This window comes from Somniosus microcephalus, unplaced genomic scaffold (assembly GCF_052327205.1).
Source record: "Somniosus microcephalus isolate GS21.2 unplaced genomic scaffold, FLI_Smic_1.0 unresolved_chr1, whole genome shotgun sequence".
In the NCBI taxonomy this organism is placed as follows: domain Eukaryota; kingdom Metazoa; phylum Chordata; class Chondrichthyes; order Squaliformes; family Somniosidae; genus Somniosus; species Somniosus microcephalus.
In genome coordinates, this window is record NW_028225179.1 from 168315551 (window position 1) to 168336001 (window position 20451).

At 46.5% G+C, this 20451-nt stretch overlaps 1 protein-coding gene across 5 annotated transcripts in view; it reads right to left on the reverse strand.

Moving 5' to 3' along the window:
• LOC147096524 (uncharacterized) overlaps positions 1–20451 on the reverse strand; it is a 103982-nt gene that overhangs the window by 34003 nt on the left and 49528 nt on the right. For 4 of the 5 annotated variants that reach the window (XM_085975327.1, XM_085975323.1, XM_085975324.1 and 1 more), the window contains 3 exons: positions 6730–6846; positions 4846–4929; positions 476–568 (listed from right to left, as the gene is read on the reverse strand). In XM_085975327.1, coding sequence (XP_085831453.1) covers positions 476–568; positions 4846–4929; positions 6730–6846 — 294 coding nt within the window. The remainder of the gene's footprint in view (positions 1–475; positions 569–4845; positions 4930–6729; positions 6847–20451) is intronic. The other variant, XM_085975325.1, reaches the window with a different exon arrangement.

Here is a 20451-nt window from a genome sequence, read left to right on the forward strand (position 1 = left end):
GTTAAGAATAAATACAATTTTTCCAAACGAATGAAAGGAACATTCGGAAAAGATTCAATCACGATAACCACAAGTAGTAACCCAATTGCTTAATTGATAAATCTGTAGTAGTGAGCCACACACACTCGGTAAAGTGCCAAGCTCAATCCCTGGTCTGTGCTGAGATAGCTGATCTCGGCTAGGATGGCAATAGGGTTACTACAATCGGCTTCAGTCCCTATGAAGCAGGGAGGGATAAATACCAGGCGACTTCAGAGTGGCAGAGGCCTGGGTGCAGGCCTCCTGAATGCTCTCTTTGCTAAGAGAAGAGTGTGTGGTGCAGCATTTTAACTGGTAGCGGAAGACAGGAATTATGAATTTGTTTTCAATCACCTTGCGTTGAGCACTAATTTACTGATTGCACTTTAATGTACCCACTTTGTTAAGTCTTCTAAACTGTTCACTTTAAATCAGTTCGGGTTTACACAATACTTACTGTAGATGAAGACAATCAGACATAACACAAATGGTGAAGCAACAGCACCAAATAACTTATGTATCAAGGGCCATTCAGAGGCGCATCCTTCCTCTAAAAAAGAATAAAAAAGAAACCAGTCAGAATTTGTATTTTAGTATGGGAATAGTGAGCTCAAAGAACTACAGGAAACTCTCGATTTTCCATCACCTAAAATAACTGGAAATCTCTGTTAACCAGCAAAATTCAGGAGTAGGTTCAGGTAAGTTTTACTTCATATTAGTGGCCGTTCCTGGAGCTGTGGCTGTGTAACTGGGGTTCCTGCACCTGTTGCTAAGCAACAGGGACGCTTGGTCTGTGGCCGGGGTTCCTGCAGCTGTTGCTAAGCAACAGGGAAGCCTGGATTTGTTGCTGTGTACGGGGTTCTCGTACCTTTTAACTATACCTCTCTGTAATCCGGACTTTTTGATAAACCGGCACCACGCCGGTCCCGGATAAAAAAGAGTTTCCTGTACTAACAAATCCAAGATGCAGTCAATTTTTTTCCTTTCATAGAATGATAGAATAGTACAGCACAGAAGGAGGTCATTCGGCCCATCGAGTCTGTGCCGGCTCTCTCGAAGAGTAATCCAGTTAGTCTCACTCCCCCGCTCGTCCCCCATATCCCTGTAATTTTCTCTGCTTCAAGTATTTTACCCAATTCCCTTCGGAAGGCTACTATTGAATCTGTATCCATCACCCTTCCAGGCAGTGTGTTCCAAATACGAACCACTCGTTGCGTGTCGCCTCTGCTTATTTTGCCAATCACCTTAAATCTGTTCCCTCTGGTTAGCGACCCTTCAGCCATTGGAAGCAGTTTCTCCTTATTTACTCTATCTAAACCCTTCATGATTTTAAACATTATCTCAGGGCAATAATAAGTACTATCAAGACTGACACTCTTAACAAAGAAGGTTATAGTTAGATTAAGCGCAGTACTTTGTACAATATTACAAAAATCACTAGCTCCTGCCTATTTGGAGATGCCAGTCTTGAGCTGGGAAAATGTTCATGGTCGGCTTCGTTAAGTATGTAGGCGGGCTCCAGCAGTATTCCTGCATCCAATTGCGGGCTTGCCGCTGCGGAATTTAAATGGACCGCTGCGGTTTAAAACAGCATCAGGAGTAGGAACCATTAAAGATATCTGGCAGTTCTGCCGCAGGGTACAGAGCTCCCAGGTTTTGGGAAGCTTCAACACAGATACTGCTGGCCCAATTCAGCATGGAGAGGCGGCCCTGTCTGAGCTGCAGGGAAGGCGGCTATCCAAGGAAACTGCGCAGACACAGTGGAGGGAGATGGTTCTGACAGTAAGGGCCGCCTCCGCAGCTGCCCATACAGGTGTTCGGTGCCACATCAGTTCAATGACCCGGTCAGGCCAGGCAAGGTAAAGAAAGAATAAACAAACTTGCATTTATATAGCACCTTTCACAACCTCAGAATGTCCCAAAGTGCTTTATAGCCAATGGATTATTTTGGATTGTAGTAACTGTGTAAAGTAGGGAAATTGATTGCAGCATTCACCTTCAGAGTGCTGCTTGGTGACTCGTACGGTTCCATCTCTATAGAAGATCTCGATGTTCTGTACCCAAGGTCAGCTTTAAAGGTCAAGAGTCAGGTGCTGAGATGCAATGGCGTAGCAGCTTGTCCCCCGAGTAGTGGGTGGGGGAAGCCCTTCTTGGGGAAACCCAGCGGGGTTGCACCGAATAATATGGAATCAGGTGCTATAAACTAAATGGATCTAGGGAAAGGGAAACTCCGATTCCAAACCGGGGCAGACAGCGCTCGCTCTGCCTCCTCGGGAAAACCTCTCCGGGGGTAGGGAAACTCCGATTCCAAACCGGGGCAGACAGCGCTCGCTCTGTCTCCTCGGGAAAACCTCTCCAGGGGGAAGGGAAACTCTGATTCCAAACCGGGGCAGACAGCGCTCGCTCTGCCTCCTCGGGAAAACCTCTCTGGGGGAAGGGAAACTCTGATTCCAAACCGGGGCAGACAGCGCTCGCTCTGCCTCCTCGGGAAAACCTCTCTGGGGGAAGGGAAACTCCGATTCCAAACCGGGGCAGACAGCGCTCGCTCTGTCTCCTCGGGAAAACCTCTCCAGGGAAAGGGAAACTCCGATTCCAAACCGGGGCAGACAGCGCTCGCTCTGCCTCCTCGGGAAAACCTCTCCAGGGGGAAGGGAAACTCTGATTCCAAACCGGGGCAGACAGCGCTCGCTCTGTCTCCTCGGGAAAACCTCTCCAGGGGGAAGGGAAACTCCGATTCCAAACCGGGGCAGACAGCGCTCGCTCTGTCTCCTCGGGAAAACCTCTCCAGGGGGAAGGGAAACTCCGATTCCAAACCGGGGCAGACAGCGCTCGCTCTGTCTCCTCGGGAAAACCTCTCCAGGGGGAAGGGAAACTCTGATTCCAAACCGGGGTTGGGTGGGCCTTTTAGTCAGGTAACCATGCTAGAGTATCCATGCCTGATCAGCATGGATGTACCACGTCAATCTGGCTGGCATTTTGCCTAATTAATTGATGGACCAGTCGTCTACTGAACATAAGACGTAGGAGCAGGAGTCGGTCATTCGGCCCCTCGAGCCTGCTCCGCCATTCAATAAGATCACGGCTGATCTGATCTTGGCCTCAGCTCCACTTCCCTGCCCGCTCCCCATAACCCGCGACTCCCTTATCGTTCAAAAATCTGAATGTAGAGAAATGCAGCAGCTAATTTGCGCTGACCAAAGTTCCACAAACAGCAATGAGATAAATGACCAGATAAGCTGTTTATTTTATCGTTGTTGGTTGAAGGATAAATATTGGCCAAGAAAAGCAGTAAAACTTCTCTGCTCCTCTTCAAATAGAGCCATGCCATCTCAGTGAGAGTGAAGCCACTGAGCCAAGTGTCAAGAGAGCATCTTTGTGATGGGTGGAAGTCCTGCCATGCCAAAGGCGCAGTGGGATTCTATGAAAGCAGAAAATCCAGGCCCATGAACTTGTTCTTGGAAGCTATAGTCACCTAGATTGAAAAATCATTCGTGTGGTGTAATTATTGTGTCTTAACTGTGTAACAAGCCAGTCTCCCTGCAAAAGTATTCATATCATGCCAAACGTCTGACACCATTTGATTTTAAAATAGGGGACGCTAACAGAGCGCAAAGCAACTAGCACCCGGGCGCAGCGCCACCAACGCCTCCCGCGAAATTCAGCAGGAGATTAGCGCCTGGGGTGCCGTGCCGCCAGCGATGATGTCATCGCCGTGCGCAGCGCCCCGCTCACGATCTTTGGTAGCGCCCCCTGACTTACCGCTGGACACTATATCTGACGGGGTCAGGGGGACGACCTGCGGCCAGGGCGGCGCTAGTTAAAGGGGAGGTGGTGGGCGGCCATTTTTGTTGCTGGCCGCCTCCCAGCACCTGCCCATGTTGTTGTCCCCGGCCCCCGTGAAGCCCCCCTGCGGGGTACCGGCTGCTCTCTGTGAGCCCGGCACTCCTCTCGAGTGCCGGGCTCGTTTGCCGGCACTCCCGATCCCTGGTGGCCCAGCTGGGCGCCGGGACACGCGGCGCCAGGCCCCTCCCCCTTTAATAAGGAGAGGAAGGCCTGCAGTACCGCGGCGCGATGTGCCACAGCGCCATGATATTGCCTCGCAGCGCCCCAAGAGGGACGCGGGGCGCTTCCAGTAGCGCAGCTCCTGCCTCTCGGGGCTCTACCTGGGAAAATCGGCGGCGGTGGCGCTAATTTTTTCAGGGCGCTTTTCAAAGTTAGTGCCCCATAGAGGGCGTGACTCAATTTCTCCCCCTTGGTTTTTCATTATTGTCACTTGTCAAAACAGTCCTGTTATTTTGATATTCGATTAATTTATGCTTCTTCAAGCTATGTGATACTTTTTTCTACTGAAGAAGCTAAGACTGAGAGCATAAAGGGCTATTTAACAGGACTTTTCATTGCTGTTTCACAGTGTTGCCTTGGACGGTTAGTATTTTGCCTCGTACCTTTGCCTCTGTGTACATAACTCGGGCAATAAATGACGACTGTGGCAATTTTAACCTGTATAAATCGGATCTGTGTACTGGCATTTCTCCAACCAAAGGCACCGAGAGCAGCACAAGACACAAAGTTCAAATGCAACTAACACAATTTAAGTCGATCATTGCTCTAGCTGATATCTCTGCGAGGCCAGTTAGCAAAAATACACCTCTTCATTACGGGGCACAAGCTCTGGTCACAGGAAGTGATGGGAAACTGTTTGAAACAAGAAACCTGAATAGCACCATGTGGAAAATCTCCTGGTGAAGCACATAACCCACATGGCTGGATTAAAAACAATTTGAGCTGTTTTTGCTCTGGTCAGTAAAGGTTGCTGAGTGTACTCACCGCTGTATTCATGCTTCTTCATAATCAAAATTACTGTCATGATGATTGTTATATGCACAGACATGGCGACCAGAATTGGTAACCCTGCCAAACATAAGAATATCAATAAGGTGTTGTTAAGTCGTAACAACATTCACCTCGGTACGCATGTTAGATTACTGAATGCAAACAAGTTATCTCACTTCAGCAATCAACCCATTAATCATGCAACATACCACTCATTAGCTGTCGATATTAAAAATGTACGCTCACTTAGATCATTATTGCTTGAGTGAACTCGGACACTGGTAAGCAACTAAACACATTAAAGTGTCACCAGTGAAAACATATGCATTCAAAACAATAATTGCAGGGAATTGAAAATATGCCGCATGCTAGAACTGCAACGTACCATAGCCTGGGACAGGCTTACACCCCCGTTGCACAGACCCAGTCTGGAGTACTGTGTTCAGAGGGGGGTGATACTGGGGCGTAGAGGGTTACATTATGAGGACAGATTGCATAAACTTGGCTTGGATTCCCTGGCGTATAGAAGATTGAGGGGTGATCAGATGGAGGTGTTTAAAATGTTAGAAGGAGTCAATAGGGTAGATACAAAGAAACATAGAAGATAGGAGCAGGAGTAGGCCATTCGGCCCCTCGAGCCTGCTCCGCCATTCAATGAGATCATGGCTGATCATCCAAACTCAGTACCCTGTCCCCGCTTTCTCCCCATATCCCTTTAGCCTTAAGAAATATATCCAACTCCTTCTTGAATATATTTAATGAATTGGCCTCTACTGCCTTCTGTGGTAGAGAATTCCACAGGTTCACCACTCTCTGGGTGAAGGAATTCCTCCTCATCTCAGTCCTAAATGGCTTACCCCTTATCCTTAGACTGTGACCCCTGGTTCTGGAGTCCCTCGCCATCGGGAACATCCTTCCTGCATCTAGTCTGTCCAGTCCTGTTAGAATTTTATAAGTTTCAATGAGATCCCCTCTCATTCTTCTAAACTCCAGCGAGTATAAGCCCAGTCGACCCAATCTCTCTTCATACGTCATTCCTGCCATCCCAGTTATCAGTCTGGTGAATCTTCGCTGCACTCCCTCCATGGCGAGAACATCCTTCCTCAGATAAACCATTTCCTCTGGTGGGGGAAATCCAGAACGAGAGGGTATAACCGTAAAATTAGAGTTTGGCCATTTAGGGCAGAAATCGGGAAGTGCTTTTTCTACAGAAAGGGTAGTGGAAATCTGGAATTATCCCCTCCAAAAGGCTGTGGAAGCTGGGCAACTGGAGCTTTCAAGACTGAGAGCGATAGATTTTTGTCAGGTAAGAATATCAAGGAATATGGAGCTAAGGCGGGTAAATGGAGTTGAGCTACAGACTTAATTGAATGGGGGTACAGTCTTGAGGGGCAACAACCCCTGTTCCTATGAGTCCGAATCTGCCCCACAGTATAAAAGGGGGAAATTCAGAACACAAGAACCAGAATAAATGAATCAAAGAGAGTCGAGGATGTACCCCACAATCTAGTATGGCACCCATTTACATTGCAATTTCATTATCTTGTGAAATTTATATCCTCGTGCATGCACAGTTGCTAACATTTCACCACTATATAATTGCACATGTAACAGTGGAATTACTTTTATTCTTACTGAGAAAAAAGAATGTCATGGCGAGCAAAGTTACCCAGCACAAAATATGTTACAAGCAAATTTGGTACTTAAGCAAAACTGGTGTGAAGACTCTCTCAGGCCAAAGAGAGATGACAGTGTCAAAAGTAGCAAGATTTTACATTCTTTCACCTTTTATAGAGTTCATAGTTGTTAAGTAGAAATAGGATATACACAGCATACACCTACAGTACCTACAGTACAAAAATGAAGCTTCATACTTACAGCTATTTGACCAAAGCTTTTGTAATGGACCAAACTTCTTTCCGAAATACACTACTATTGGTGCAAGCATGAAAACAAGTGAAATGACTAGAAGTCCCACTGATACACGGGACCAGCCTGCAGAAGAGAAGGATAACAAAGTCATCATATAAAATGAGATTTGAGTTAAAGAGTGCTTTGATGGTAGCTGAAATAATGGTCTCCACTTGCCTTTTCTCTTTAGTTGTTGATGGACACAGTGGCCTCGATTTTAACTCCCAGGTGGGAACACGGCACAGCAAGCCGCGTGCACATCCGGGCGCGGCAACAGGCTCGGCCGGTTTTAATGGCTGGGATTGATTAGCATGGCGCTTTCTGACTTCCCAACCGATGGGGTGGAAAGTGGCTCCCCGGCCATTAAAATCAGCTAAGAGGTCCGCAGCAGGGACCAGTGGGAACCGTCGCCAGCGCCAGGTAAGTGTTCTAGGAGAGGAATCCCAGTCAGGGGAAGCCCGGGACAGGGGAGGCCCAAGGTTTCCTTATGGGGCTCGGACGAGCACCAGTAATAGAAAAATTAACGGTCAGAGACGGGAGAATTTATAACAGGGAATGAGGAAATGGCAGAGAAATTAAATAAATACTTTGTTTCTGTCTTCACGGAGAAAGACACAAAAAACCTCCCAGAAATACGAGAAAACCAAGGGCGTGACGAGAATGAGGAATTTAAAGAAATTATTATTAGTAAAAAAAAAAGTACCAGCAAAATTAATGGGACTAAAAGTCGACAAATCCCAAGGACCAGATGACCTACATCCTAGGGTTTTGAAAGAGGTGGCCATTGGAATAGTGGACGCATTGGTTGTCATCTTCCAAAATTCTATAGATTCTGGAATGGTTCCTGCAGATTGGAGGATAGCAAATGTAACCCCGCTATTTTAAGAAAGGAGGGAGAGAGAAAATGGGGAACTACAGACCTGTTAGCCTCCCCTCAGTAGTTGGGAAAATGCTGGAACCTATTATAAAGGATGCAATAACTGGGCACTTAGAAACTAATAGTAAGATTGGGCAGAGTCAACCTGGATTTATGAAAGGGAAATCCTGTTTGACAAACCTATTGGAGTTCTTTGAGGATGTAACTAGTGGAGTAGACAAAGGGGAACCGGTAGATGTGGTGTATCTGGATTTTCAGAAGGCCTTCGATAAGGTCCCACACAAGAGGTTGGTGAACAAAATTAGGGCACATGGAATTGGGGGTAATATACTACCATGGGTTGAGAATTGGTTAACAGACAGAAAACAAAGAGTAGGGATAAACAGGTCTTTTTCAGGATGGCAGGCTGTGACTAGTGGGGTACCGCAAGGATCGGTGCTTGGGCCCCAGCTATTTACAATCTATATCAATGATTTGGATGAGGGGGCTAAATGTAACATTTCCAAATTTGCTGATGATACAAAGCTAGGTGGCAGTGTCAGTTGTGAAGAGGATGTGAAGAGGCTTCAAGGGGATCTCGACAGGCTCAGTGAGTGGGCGAGAACATGGCAGATGGAATATAATGTGGATAAATGTGAAGTTATCCACTTTGGTAGAAAAAACAGAAAGGCAGAGTATTTCCTAAATGGTAAAGGATTGGGGAATGCAGATGCTCAAAGGAACCTGGGTGTCCTTGTACATGAGTCACTGAAAGTGAATGTGCAGGTGCAGCAAACCATTATGAAGGCAAATGGTATGCTGGCCTTCATTACAAGAGGATTTGTGTACAGGAGTAAAGAAGTCTTACTCCAATTATATAGGGCCTTGGTGAGACCACACCTGGAGTACTGTGTACAATTTTGGTCTCCTTACCTAAGGAAGGATATACTTGCCATAGAGGGAGTGCAACGAAGGTTCACGAGATTGATTCCCGGGATGGCGGAACTGTCGTATGAGAAGAGGTTGAGTAAACTAGGCCTGTATTCTCTTGATTTCAGGAGAATGAGAGGGTATCTCATTGAAGCATACAAAATTATTACAGGGCTTGATAAGATGGATGCTGGGAGAATGTTTCCCTTGGCTGGGGAGTCTAGAACCAGGGGCCACAGCCTCAGGATAAAGGGTAGGCCATTCAGGAGTGTGATGTTCACACAGAGGGTGGTGAATCTTTGGAATTCTCTACCCCAGAGGGCTGTGGAGGCTCAGTCACTGGGTATATTCAAAACAGAAGTTGATAGATTTCTGACTAGTAAGGGCATCAAGGGATATGGCGATAGGGCCGGTGAATGGAGTTGAGGCAGAAGATCAGCCATGATCTCATTGAATGGCGGAGCAGGCTCGAGGGGCCGAATGGCCGACTCCTGCTCCTATTTCTTATGTTCTTATGGCGCAGAAGGAAACTAAAAACAAATTTTAAAACTTACCTTGCCGGGTCTCACCTAGGCCTGGCTCCTGCTCTCGGCATCAATGCTGCTCCTGCTCAGGCCTCAGGGTAAACTGGCAGATCGGGCCTCAATGATGTCATCAAAGCCTGATCAGCATATTTAAAGAGGTCTCCTCCGCTGGTTTCAGCCGGGTGTCCTTGCTGCCTAAAATTTAATATTGCAGTCGGCCAGATCCGGGCAGGGCAAGTCCCCTATTCCATTTTAACTGTTAAAATCGCCTCGTGTGTGTGTGTATTTCCAGTACTTCTGTTTTTATCTCTGGAGGCTTCCAGCTTTCAATATTCATCACAGACCAATTGCTTTCCTCAGCCTGACGTTTCTATGGCTCTCGAAGCTCAAGAACCACATTGTTCGATATAGCATCGAATCATCATTATCTATATTTATCTTTAGAACACAAACCGGTTTCCAACAAATGCTTGTCCAGCTCATTTTAAGGATAAATCAACACAGCGTTAACTGCCTCAGCTAGAGTCTAATTCCACACATCTACTCCAGGAGAAAAATTGTCTTCCTAATGTCGTCTGTTAAATTTAAACTTATTTAAACTGCTAGTTTGATGTTTTCAGTCCTAGCTAAGCATCTAGCTTGTAACTACATCATTCTTTTGGATGAGGTGTTAGACTGCGGTCCTGTCTACCTGTTCAGGCAGGCGGAAAGGATCTCATGGCACTATTCAAAGAAGAGCAAGGCGATTTCTAGGTGTCCTGGCCAACATTCCTTTCTCAAACACCATCACCAAAACGATGACTGGGTTCTTCATTTCACTTGCTGTTTGAGAGATTTTACGATGAAAAATTGGCTGCTCTGTTTAAGGGTTACGGGGAGCGGGCAGGAATTTGGACATGAGTCTAGGTTCGGATCGGACATGGCCCTGTGGGTAGCGGAGCGGGCCCAGGGGCCGTGTAGCCTGATCCTGCTCCTATTTCGTGTGTCTAATTCTGTTAGATTCAGGAGATGGTTCTCTGATAGTAGATTGGCGGTTAGGGTCAGATCAGCCATGATCTTATTGAATGGCGGAGCAGGCTCGAGGGGCCGATTGGCCTACTCCTGCTCCTATTTCTTATGTTCTTATGAACATAGGACAGAGTGATGGAGCACTTTAACAGTGTGAGCTGGCCAAAGAGAGTCAGCATGGATTCGTGATTGGTAGCTCATGTCTGACTAAATGGGCTGAGGGTGGATACGGCAGTGTCCAATGTTCCCTATAAGCTGCGCTTTGTTGTGCGCGGCCTGTTTATTTCACTGTGCGGTCCCTTTAAATTTCTGCACAGGCGCAGCATTTCCAATGTTAAAGTCAGTGAGTGGCCTACGCTGGACCTTGCCGGTTACTGCGCGGCCGCGCACGCGCGCAGCTTAGCAGGAACATTGGTAGCGTCTATGGATGTTGGCAATATGGACCACCAGATGGCATTTGATAAGGTTCCACACAAGAGATTATTAGTAAAAAATAAAAGCATACGGAACTAGACTTTGCGTCATGTGTTAGTAATTGGACAGAGAGTAGGGATAATCTACTGAAATTTTTTGAGGATGTAACTGGTAAAATAGATAAGGGAGAACCAGTGGTTGTGGTGTATTTAGACTTTCAGAAGGCTTTCGATAAGGTCCCACATAAGAGATTAGCGTGCAAAATTAAGGCACATGGGATTGGGGGCAAGGTATTGACTTGGATAGAGAACCGGTTGGCAGACAGAAAGCAAAGAGTTGGAATAAACGGGTCGTTTTCCGAGTGGCAGGCAGTGACTAGTGGGGTACCGCAAGGATCGGTCCTAAGACCCCAGCTGTTCACAATATATATTAATGATCTGGACGAGGGAATTGGATGTAATATCTCCAAATTTGCAGACGACACAAAGCTGGGTGGGAGGGTAAGCTGTGAGGAGGATGTCGTGAAACTCCAGTACGATTTGGACAGGTTGGGTGATTGGGCAGAAACATGGCAAATGCACTATAATGTAGATAAATGTGAGGTTATCCACTTTGGTGGCAAAAACAGGAAGGCAGATTATTATTTGAATGGCAATAGATTGAGAGAAGGGGAAGTGCAAAGAGACCTGGGTGTTATTGTGCACCAGTCGCTGAAGGTAAGCATGCAGATGCAGCAGGCGGTTAAGAAGGCAAATAGTATGTTGGCCTTCGTAGCAAGAGGGTTCGAGTACAGGAACAAGGATGTCTTGCTACAGTTGTACAGGGCCTTGGTGAGACCACATCTTGAGTATTGTGTGCAGTTTTGGTCACCTTATCTGAGGAAGGACGTTCATGCCATGGAGGGAGTTCAGCGAAGATTCACCAGGCTGATACCTGGGGTGACAGGAATGACGTATGAGGAGAGATTGTGTCGATTGGGCTTATACTCACTGGAGTTTAGAAGATTGAGAGGGGATCTCATCGAAACCTGTAAAATTCTGTCAGGTCTGGACAGACTAGATGCAGGAAGGATGTTTCTGATGGCCGGGGAGTCCAGAACTAGGGGTCATAGTCTAAGGATAAGGCGTAAGCCATTTAGGACTGAAATGAGGAGGAATTTTTTCACCCAGAGAGTGGTGAACCTGTGGAATTCTCTGCCACAGAGGGCGGTGGAGGCCAATTCATTAAATATATTCAAGAAGGAGTTGGATATATTTCTTGAGGCTAAAGGGATCAAGGGATATGGGGAGAAGGCAGGGACAGGGTACTGAATTTGGATGATCAGCCATGATCTTGTTGAATGGCGGAGCAGGCTCGAGGGGGCCGAATGGCCTACTCCTGCTCCTATCTTCTATGTTTCTATGAATATACTCTGAGAATGTGACTAGTGGTTTTCCCCAGGGATCTGTGCTGGGGCCCCAGCTTTTCACCATATATATCAATGACTTGGATGAAGAAATAGAGAGTCGTATATCCAAGTTTGCAGATGAGACCGAGTTAGGAGGCACAGTAAGTTGTGCTGATGGGAACAGACAGATTTAAGCGAGTGGGCCAAACAATGACAGGCAGACTTCAATGTGGGGAAGTGTAAGGTCATCCACTTTGGTTCAAAAAAGACAAACTGGAATATGTTCTTAATGGCGAGAGATTCTGGCCTAGAAATTCACTGGCCTTAGCGCCGCTTTTGAGGCGCTAGAGGGCCTAGCGCCGAAGTTATGGCCAGTTTAGAAATTGACAGGGGCCCTAAATCGGCGTTAGGCCGGTAGCGCTGCGCCGGCACCGATGACGTCATCGGTGTGCGCAGCGTCCCGGTTGCCATGGTAACCCGCCCGAACTCGGAAATTGAGTTGCGGCCGCCTCGCCCGTGGCAGCCGCAAGCAACGTTCTGGCAGAGGTGCCTTACAGAACTTTGCGCCGGCGCATTAAAGGCCCCGCGGCGGCCGGCCGCTTTCCCGCCGGCCGCCTGGCCGCAGCTCCCTCCCCGGACTTCCCCCCCCCCCCCCCCCGGAACAGAAGCAAGCCCGGCACTTGTCCGAGGTGCCGGGCTCATTTTTAAAAAGATTATCGCGGGCTGCGGCCGGGTGCAGGCAGCTCCTCCTTAACAGAAGGAGGAGGCCTGCACTTCCCGAGCCTGCCGCACCGCAGCGGGCGCCGCAACGCCGGAATAGCGCCGCAATGCGGCGCGTGGCGCCAGTTTTGAGGCGCTGAGACCCCTCAGTAGCGCCGGCAGCCATTTGGGCGCGGCGCTACTGAATTTTTGGCGCGCGCGGGGGGACTTAGCGCCGGCACTAACTTCCGGCGCTAAAGCCCTCGCTGCGCCAAAACCGAATTTCTAGGCCTAGGAACTGTGGAGGAGCAAATCACAACACACTAAATGTTAGTGCACAGGTACAAAAAGAAATCAAAATGGCTAATAGGACATTGGCCTTCGTTCAGATGAGCTGGAATACAAAGGGAAGGAGGTTAGACTTCGATTGTACAGAGCTCTGGCCCTTCTGGAGCACTGAGTCCAGTTTGGGGTAACCCACTTCAGGAAGGATAGGTTGCCCTTGGGAGAATTATACCAGAGCTTAAAGGGTTAAATTACAAGGACAGGTTGCATAAACGTGGCTTGTATTCCCTTGAATTTAGAAGGTTGAGGGTGATCTAACTGAAGTGTTTAAAATGTTAAATGAATTTGATAGGGAAGGTTCAGAGAAACCATCTCCTCTGATAAGGGAATGCAGAACAAGTGGGCAAAATCTTAAACTAAGAGCGAGGCCATTCAGCGGTGAAATCAGGAAGCTCTTTCCGACATAAAGGGTGGTAAAAATTGGAATTCTTTTCTCCAAAAGGCTGTGGATGCTGGGAAACTGGAGCTTTCAATTTTTACTGGAGAAACCCGACAAATATTGACACACTGCCGGAGAAACCCTACAAATATTGACACACTGCCGGAGAAACCCTACAAATATTGACACACTGCCAGAGAAACCCTACAAATATTGACACACTGCCAGAGAAACCCTACAAATATTGACACTGCCGGAGAAACCCTACAAATATTGACACACTGCCCGAGAAACCCTACAAATATTGACACACTGCCGGAGAAACCCTACAAATATTGACACACTGCCGGAGAAACCCTACAAATATTGACAAACTGCCGGAGAAACCCTACAAATATTGACACTGCCGGAGAAACCCTACAAATATTGACACACTGCCAGAGAAACCCTACAAATATTGACACTGCCGGAGAAACCCTACAAATATTGACACACTGCCAGAGAAACCCTACAAATATTGACACACTGCCGGAGAAACCCTACAAATATTGACAAACTGCCGGAGAAACCCTACAAATATTGACACACTGCCGGAGAAACCCTACAAATATTGACACACTGCCGGAGAAACCCTACAAATATTGACACACTGCCGGAGAAACCCTACAAATATTGACACACTGCCGGAGAAACCCTACAAATATTGACACACTGCCGGAGAAACCCTACAAATATTGACACACTGCCGGAGAAACCCTACAAATATTGACACACTGCCAGAGAAACCCTACAAATATTGACACACTGCCGGAGAAACCCTACAAATATTGACACACTGCCCGAGAAACCCTACAAATATTGACACACTGCCGGAGAAACCCTACAAATATTGACACACTGCCCGGGAAACCCTACAAATATTGACACACTGCCGGAGAAACCCTACAAATATTGACACACTGCCAGAGAAACCCTACAAATATTGACACACTACCAGAGAAACCCTACAAATATTGACACACTGCCCGAGAAACCCTACAAATATTGACACACTGCCGGAGAAACCCTACAAATATTGACACACTGCCAGAGAAACCCTACAAATATTGACACACTGCCGGAGAAACCCTACAAATATTGACACACTGCCGGAGAAACCCTACAAATATTGACACACTGCCGGAGAAACCCTACAAATATTGACACTGCCGGAGAAACCCTACAAATATTGACACACTGCCAGAGAAACCCTACAAATATTGACAAACTGCCGGAGAAACCCTACAAATATTGACACACTGCCAGAGAAACCCTACAAATATTGACACACTGCCGGAGAAACCCTACAAATATTGACACACTGCCGGAGAAACCCTACAAATATTGACACACTGCCGGAGAAACCCTACAAATATTGACACACTGCCGGAGAAACCCTACAAATATTGACACTGCCGGAGAAACCCTACAAATATTGACACACTGCTGGAGAAACCCTACAAATATTGACACTGCCAGAGAAACCCTACAAATATTGACACACTGCCAGAGAAACCCTACAAATATTGACACACTGCCGGAGAAAACCTACAAATACTGACACACTGCCGGAGAAACCCAACAAATATTGACACACTGCCGGAGAAACCCAACAAATATTGACACACTGCCGGAGAAACCCTACAAATATTGACACACTGCCGGAGAAACCCTACAAATATTGACACACTGCCAGAGAAACCCTACAAATATTGACACACTGCCGGAGAAACCCTACAAATATTGACACACTGCCGGAGAAACCCTACAAATATTGACACACTGCCGGAGAAACCCAACAAATATTGACACACTGCCAGAGAAACCCTACAAATATTGACACACTGCCGGAGAAAACCTACAAATATTGACACATTGCCGGAGAAACCCTACAAATATTGACACACTGCTGGAGAAACCCTACAAATATTGACACACTGCCGGAGAAACCCTACAAATATTGACACACTGCCGGAGAAACCCTACAAATATTGACACACTGCTGGAGAAACCCTACAAATATTGACACTGCCAGAGAAACCCTACAAATATTGACACACTGCCAGAGAAACCCTACAAATATTGACACTGCCGGAGAAACCCTACAAATATTGACACACTGCCGGAGAAACCCTACAAATATTGACACACTGCCGGAGAAACCCGACAAATATTGACACACTGCCGGAGAAACCCTACAAATATTGACACACTGCCGGAGAAACCCTACAAATATTGACACACTGCCCGAGAAACCCTACAAATATTGACACACTGCCGGAGAAACCCTACAAATATTGACACACTGCCAGAGAAACCCTACAAATATTGACACACTGCCGGAGAAACCCTACAAATATTGACACACTGCCGGAGAAACCCTACAAATATTGACACTGCCGGAGAAACCCTACAAATATTGACACACTGTCCGAGAAACCCTACAAATATTGACACACTGCCGGAGAAACCCTACAAATATTGACACACTGCCAGAGAAACCCTACAAATATTGACACACTGCCAGAGAAACCCTACAAATATTGACACACTGCCGGAGAAACCCTACAAATATTGACACACTGCCGGAGAAACCCTACAAATATTGACACTGCCGGAGAAACCCTACAAATATTGACACACTGCCGGAGAAACCCTACAAATATTGACACACTGCCAGAGAAACCCTACAAATATTGACACACTGCCGGAGAAACCCTACAAATATTGACACACTGCCGGAGAAACCCTACAAATATTGACACACTGCCGGAGAAACCCAACAAATATTGACACACTGCCAGAGAAACCCTACAAATATTGACACACTGCCGGAGAAAACCTACAAATATTGACACACTGCCGGAGAAACCCTACAAATATTGACACACTGCTGGAGAAACCCTACAAATATTGACACACTGCCGGAGAAACCCTACAAATATTGACACACTGCCGGAGAAACCCTACAAATATTGACACACTGCTGGAGAAACCCTACAAATATTGACACTGCCAGAGAAACCCTACAAATATTGACACACTGCCAGAGAAACCCTACAAATATTGACACTGCCGGAGAAACCCTACAAATATTGACACACTGCCGGAGAAACCCTACAAATATTGACACACTGCCGGAGAAACCCGACAAATATTGACACACTGCCGGAGAAACCCTACAAATATTGACACACTGCCGGAGAAACCCTACAAATATTGACACACTGCCCGAGAAACCCTACAAATATTGACACACTGCCGGAGAAACCCTACAAATATTGACACACTGCCAGAGAAACCCTACAAATATTGACACACTGCCGGAGAAACCCTACAAATATTGACACACTGCCGGAGAAACCCTACAAATATTGACACTGCCGGAGAAACCCTACAAATATTGACACACTGTCCGAGAAACCCTACAAATATTGACACACTGCCGGAGAAACCCTACAAATATTGACACACTGCCAGAGAAACCCTACAAATATTGACACACTGCCAGAGAAACCCTACAAATATTGACACACTGCCGGAGAAACCCTACAAATATTGACACACTGCCGGAGAAACCCTACAAATATTGACACTGCCGGAGAAACCCTACAAATATTGACACACTGCCGGAGAAACCCTACAAATATTGACACACTGCCAGAGAAACCCTACAAATATTGACACACTGCCGGAGAAACCCTACAAATATTGACACACTGCCGGAGAAACCCTACAAATATTGACACACTGCCGGAGAAACCCTACAAATACCGACACACTGCCGGAGAAACCCTACAAATATTGACACACTGCCGGAGAAAACGTACAAATATTGACACACTGCCGGAGAAACCCGACAAATATTGACACACTGCCGGAGAAACCCTACAAATATTGACGCACTGCCGGAGAAACCCTACAAATATTGACACACTGCCGGAGAAACCCTACAAATATTGACACTGCCGGAGAAACCCTACAAATATTGACACACTGCCGGAGAAACTCGACAAATATTGACACACTGCCGGAGAAACCCTACAAATATTGACACACTGCCGGAGAAACTCGACAAATATTGACACACTGCCGGAGAAACCCTACAAATATTGACGCACTGCCGGAGAAACCCTACAAATATTGACACACTGCCGGAGAAACCCTACAAATATTGACACACTGCCGGAGAAACCCTACAAATATTGACACACTGCCGGAGAAACCCTACAAATATTGACACACTGCCGGAGAAACCCGACAAATATTGACACACTGCCGGAGAAACCCTACAAATATTGACACACTGCCGGAGAAACCCTACAAATATTGACACACTGCCGGAGAAACCCGACAAATATTGACACACTGCCGGAGAAACCCTACAAATATTGACACACTGCCGGAGAAACCCTACAAATATTGACACACTGCCGGAGAAACCCTACAAATATTGACACACTGCCGGAGAAACCCTACAAATATTGACACACTGCCGGAGAAACCCTACAAATATTGTCACACTGCCGGAGAAACCCTACAAATATTGACACACTGCCGGAGAAACCCTACAAATATTGACACACTGCCGGAGAAACCCTACAAATACTGACACACTGCCGGAGAAACCCTACAAATATTGACACACTGCCGGAGAAACCCTACAAATATTGACACACTGCCGGAGAAACCCTACAAATATTGACACACTGCCGGAGAAACCCTACAAATATTGACACACTGCCGGAGAAACCCGACAAATATTGACACACTGCCGGAGAAACCCTACAAATATTGACACACTGCCGGAGAAACCCGACAAATATTGACACACTGCCGGAGAAACCCTACAAATATTGACACACTGCCGGAGAAACCCTACAAATATTGACACACTGCCGGAGAAACCCGACAAATATTGACACACTGCCGGAGAAACCCTACAAATATTGACACACTGCCGGAGAAACCCTACAAATATTGACACACTGCCGGAGAAACCCTACAAATATTGACACACTGCCGGAGAAACCCTACAAATATTGACACACTGCCGGAGAAACCCTACAAATATTGTCACACTGCCGGAGAAACCCTACAAATATTGACACACTGCCGGAGAAACCCTACAAATATTGACACACTGCCGGAGAAACCCTACAAATACTGACACACTGCCGGAGAAACCCTACAAATATTGACACACTGCCGGAGAAACCCTACAAATATTGACACACTGCCGGAGAAACCCTACAAATATTGTCACACTGCCGGAGAAACCCTACAAACATTGACACACTGCCGGAGAAACCCTACAAATATTGACACACTGCCCGAGAAACCCTACAAATATTGACACACTGCCAGAGAAACCCTACAAATATTGACACACTGCCGGAGAAACCCTACAAATATTGACACACTGCCGGAGAAACCCTACAAATATTGACACACTGCCCGAGAAACCCTACAAATATTGACACACTGCCGGAGAAACCCTACAAATATTGACACACTGCCGGAGAAACCCTACAAATATTGACACACTGCCGGAGAAACCCTACAAATATTGACACACTGCCGGAGAAACCCTACAAATATTGACTCTGCCGGAGAAACCCTACAAATATTAACACACTGCCGGAGAAACCCTACAAATATTGACACTGCCGGAGAAACCCTACAAATATTGACACACTGCCGGAGAAACCCTACAAATATTGACACACTGCCGGAGAAACCCGACAAATATTGACACACTGCCGGAGAAACCCTACAAATATTGACACACTGCCGGAGAAACCCTACAAATACTGACACACTGCCGGAGAAACCCTACAAATATTGACACACTGCCGGAGAAACCCTACAAATATTGACACACTGCCGGAGAAACCCTACAAATATTGACACACTGCCGGAGAAACCCTACAAATATTGTCACACTGCCGGAGAAACCCTACAAATATTGACACACTGCCGGAGAAACCCTACAAATATTGACACACTGCCCGAGAAACCCTACAAATATTGACACACTGCCAGAGAAACCCTACAAATATTGACACACTGCCGGAGAAACCCTACAAATATTGACACACTGCCGGAGAAACCCTACAAATATTGACACACTGCCGGAGAAACCCTACAAATATTGACACACTGCCCGAGAAACCCTACAAATATTGACACACTGCCGGAGAAACCCTACAAATATTGACACACTGCCGGAGAAACCCTACAAATATTGACACACTGCCGGAGAAACCCTACAAATATTGACTCTGCCGGAGAAACCCTACAAATATTGACACACTGCCGGAGAAACCCGACAAATATTGACACACTGCCGGAGAAACCCTACAAATATTGACACACTGCCGGAGAAACCCTACAAATATTGACACACTGCCGGAGAAACCCTACAAATATTGACACACTGCCGGAGAAACCCTACAAATATTGACACACTGCCCGAGAAACCCTACAAATATTGACACACTGCCGGAGAAACCCTACAAATATTGACACTGCCGGAGAAACCCTACAAATATTGACACACTGCCGGAGAAACCCTACAAATATTGACACACTGCCGGAGAAACCCTACAAATATTGACACACTGCCGGAGAAACCCTACAAATATTGTCACACTGCCGGAGAAACCCTACAAATATTGACACACTGCCGGAGAAACCCTACAAATATTGACACACTGCCCGAGAAACCCTACAAATATTGACACACTGCCAGAGAAACCCTACAAATATTGACACACTGCCAGAGAAACCCTACAAATATTGACACACTGCCAGAGAAACCCTACAAATATTGACACACTGCCGGAGAAACCCTACAAATATTGACACTGCCGGAGAAACCCTACAAATATTGACACACTGCCGGAGAAACCCTACAAATATTGACACACTGCCGGAGAAACCCTACAAATATTGACACTGCCGGAGAAACCCTACAAATATTGACACACTGCCAGAGAAACCCTACAAATATTGACACACTGCCGGAGAAACCCTACAAATACTGACACACTGCCGGAGAAAACCTACAAATATTGACACACTGCCGGAGAAACCCTACAAATAT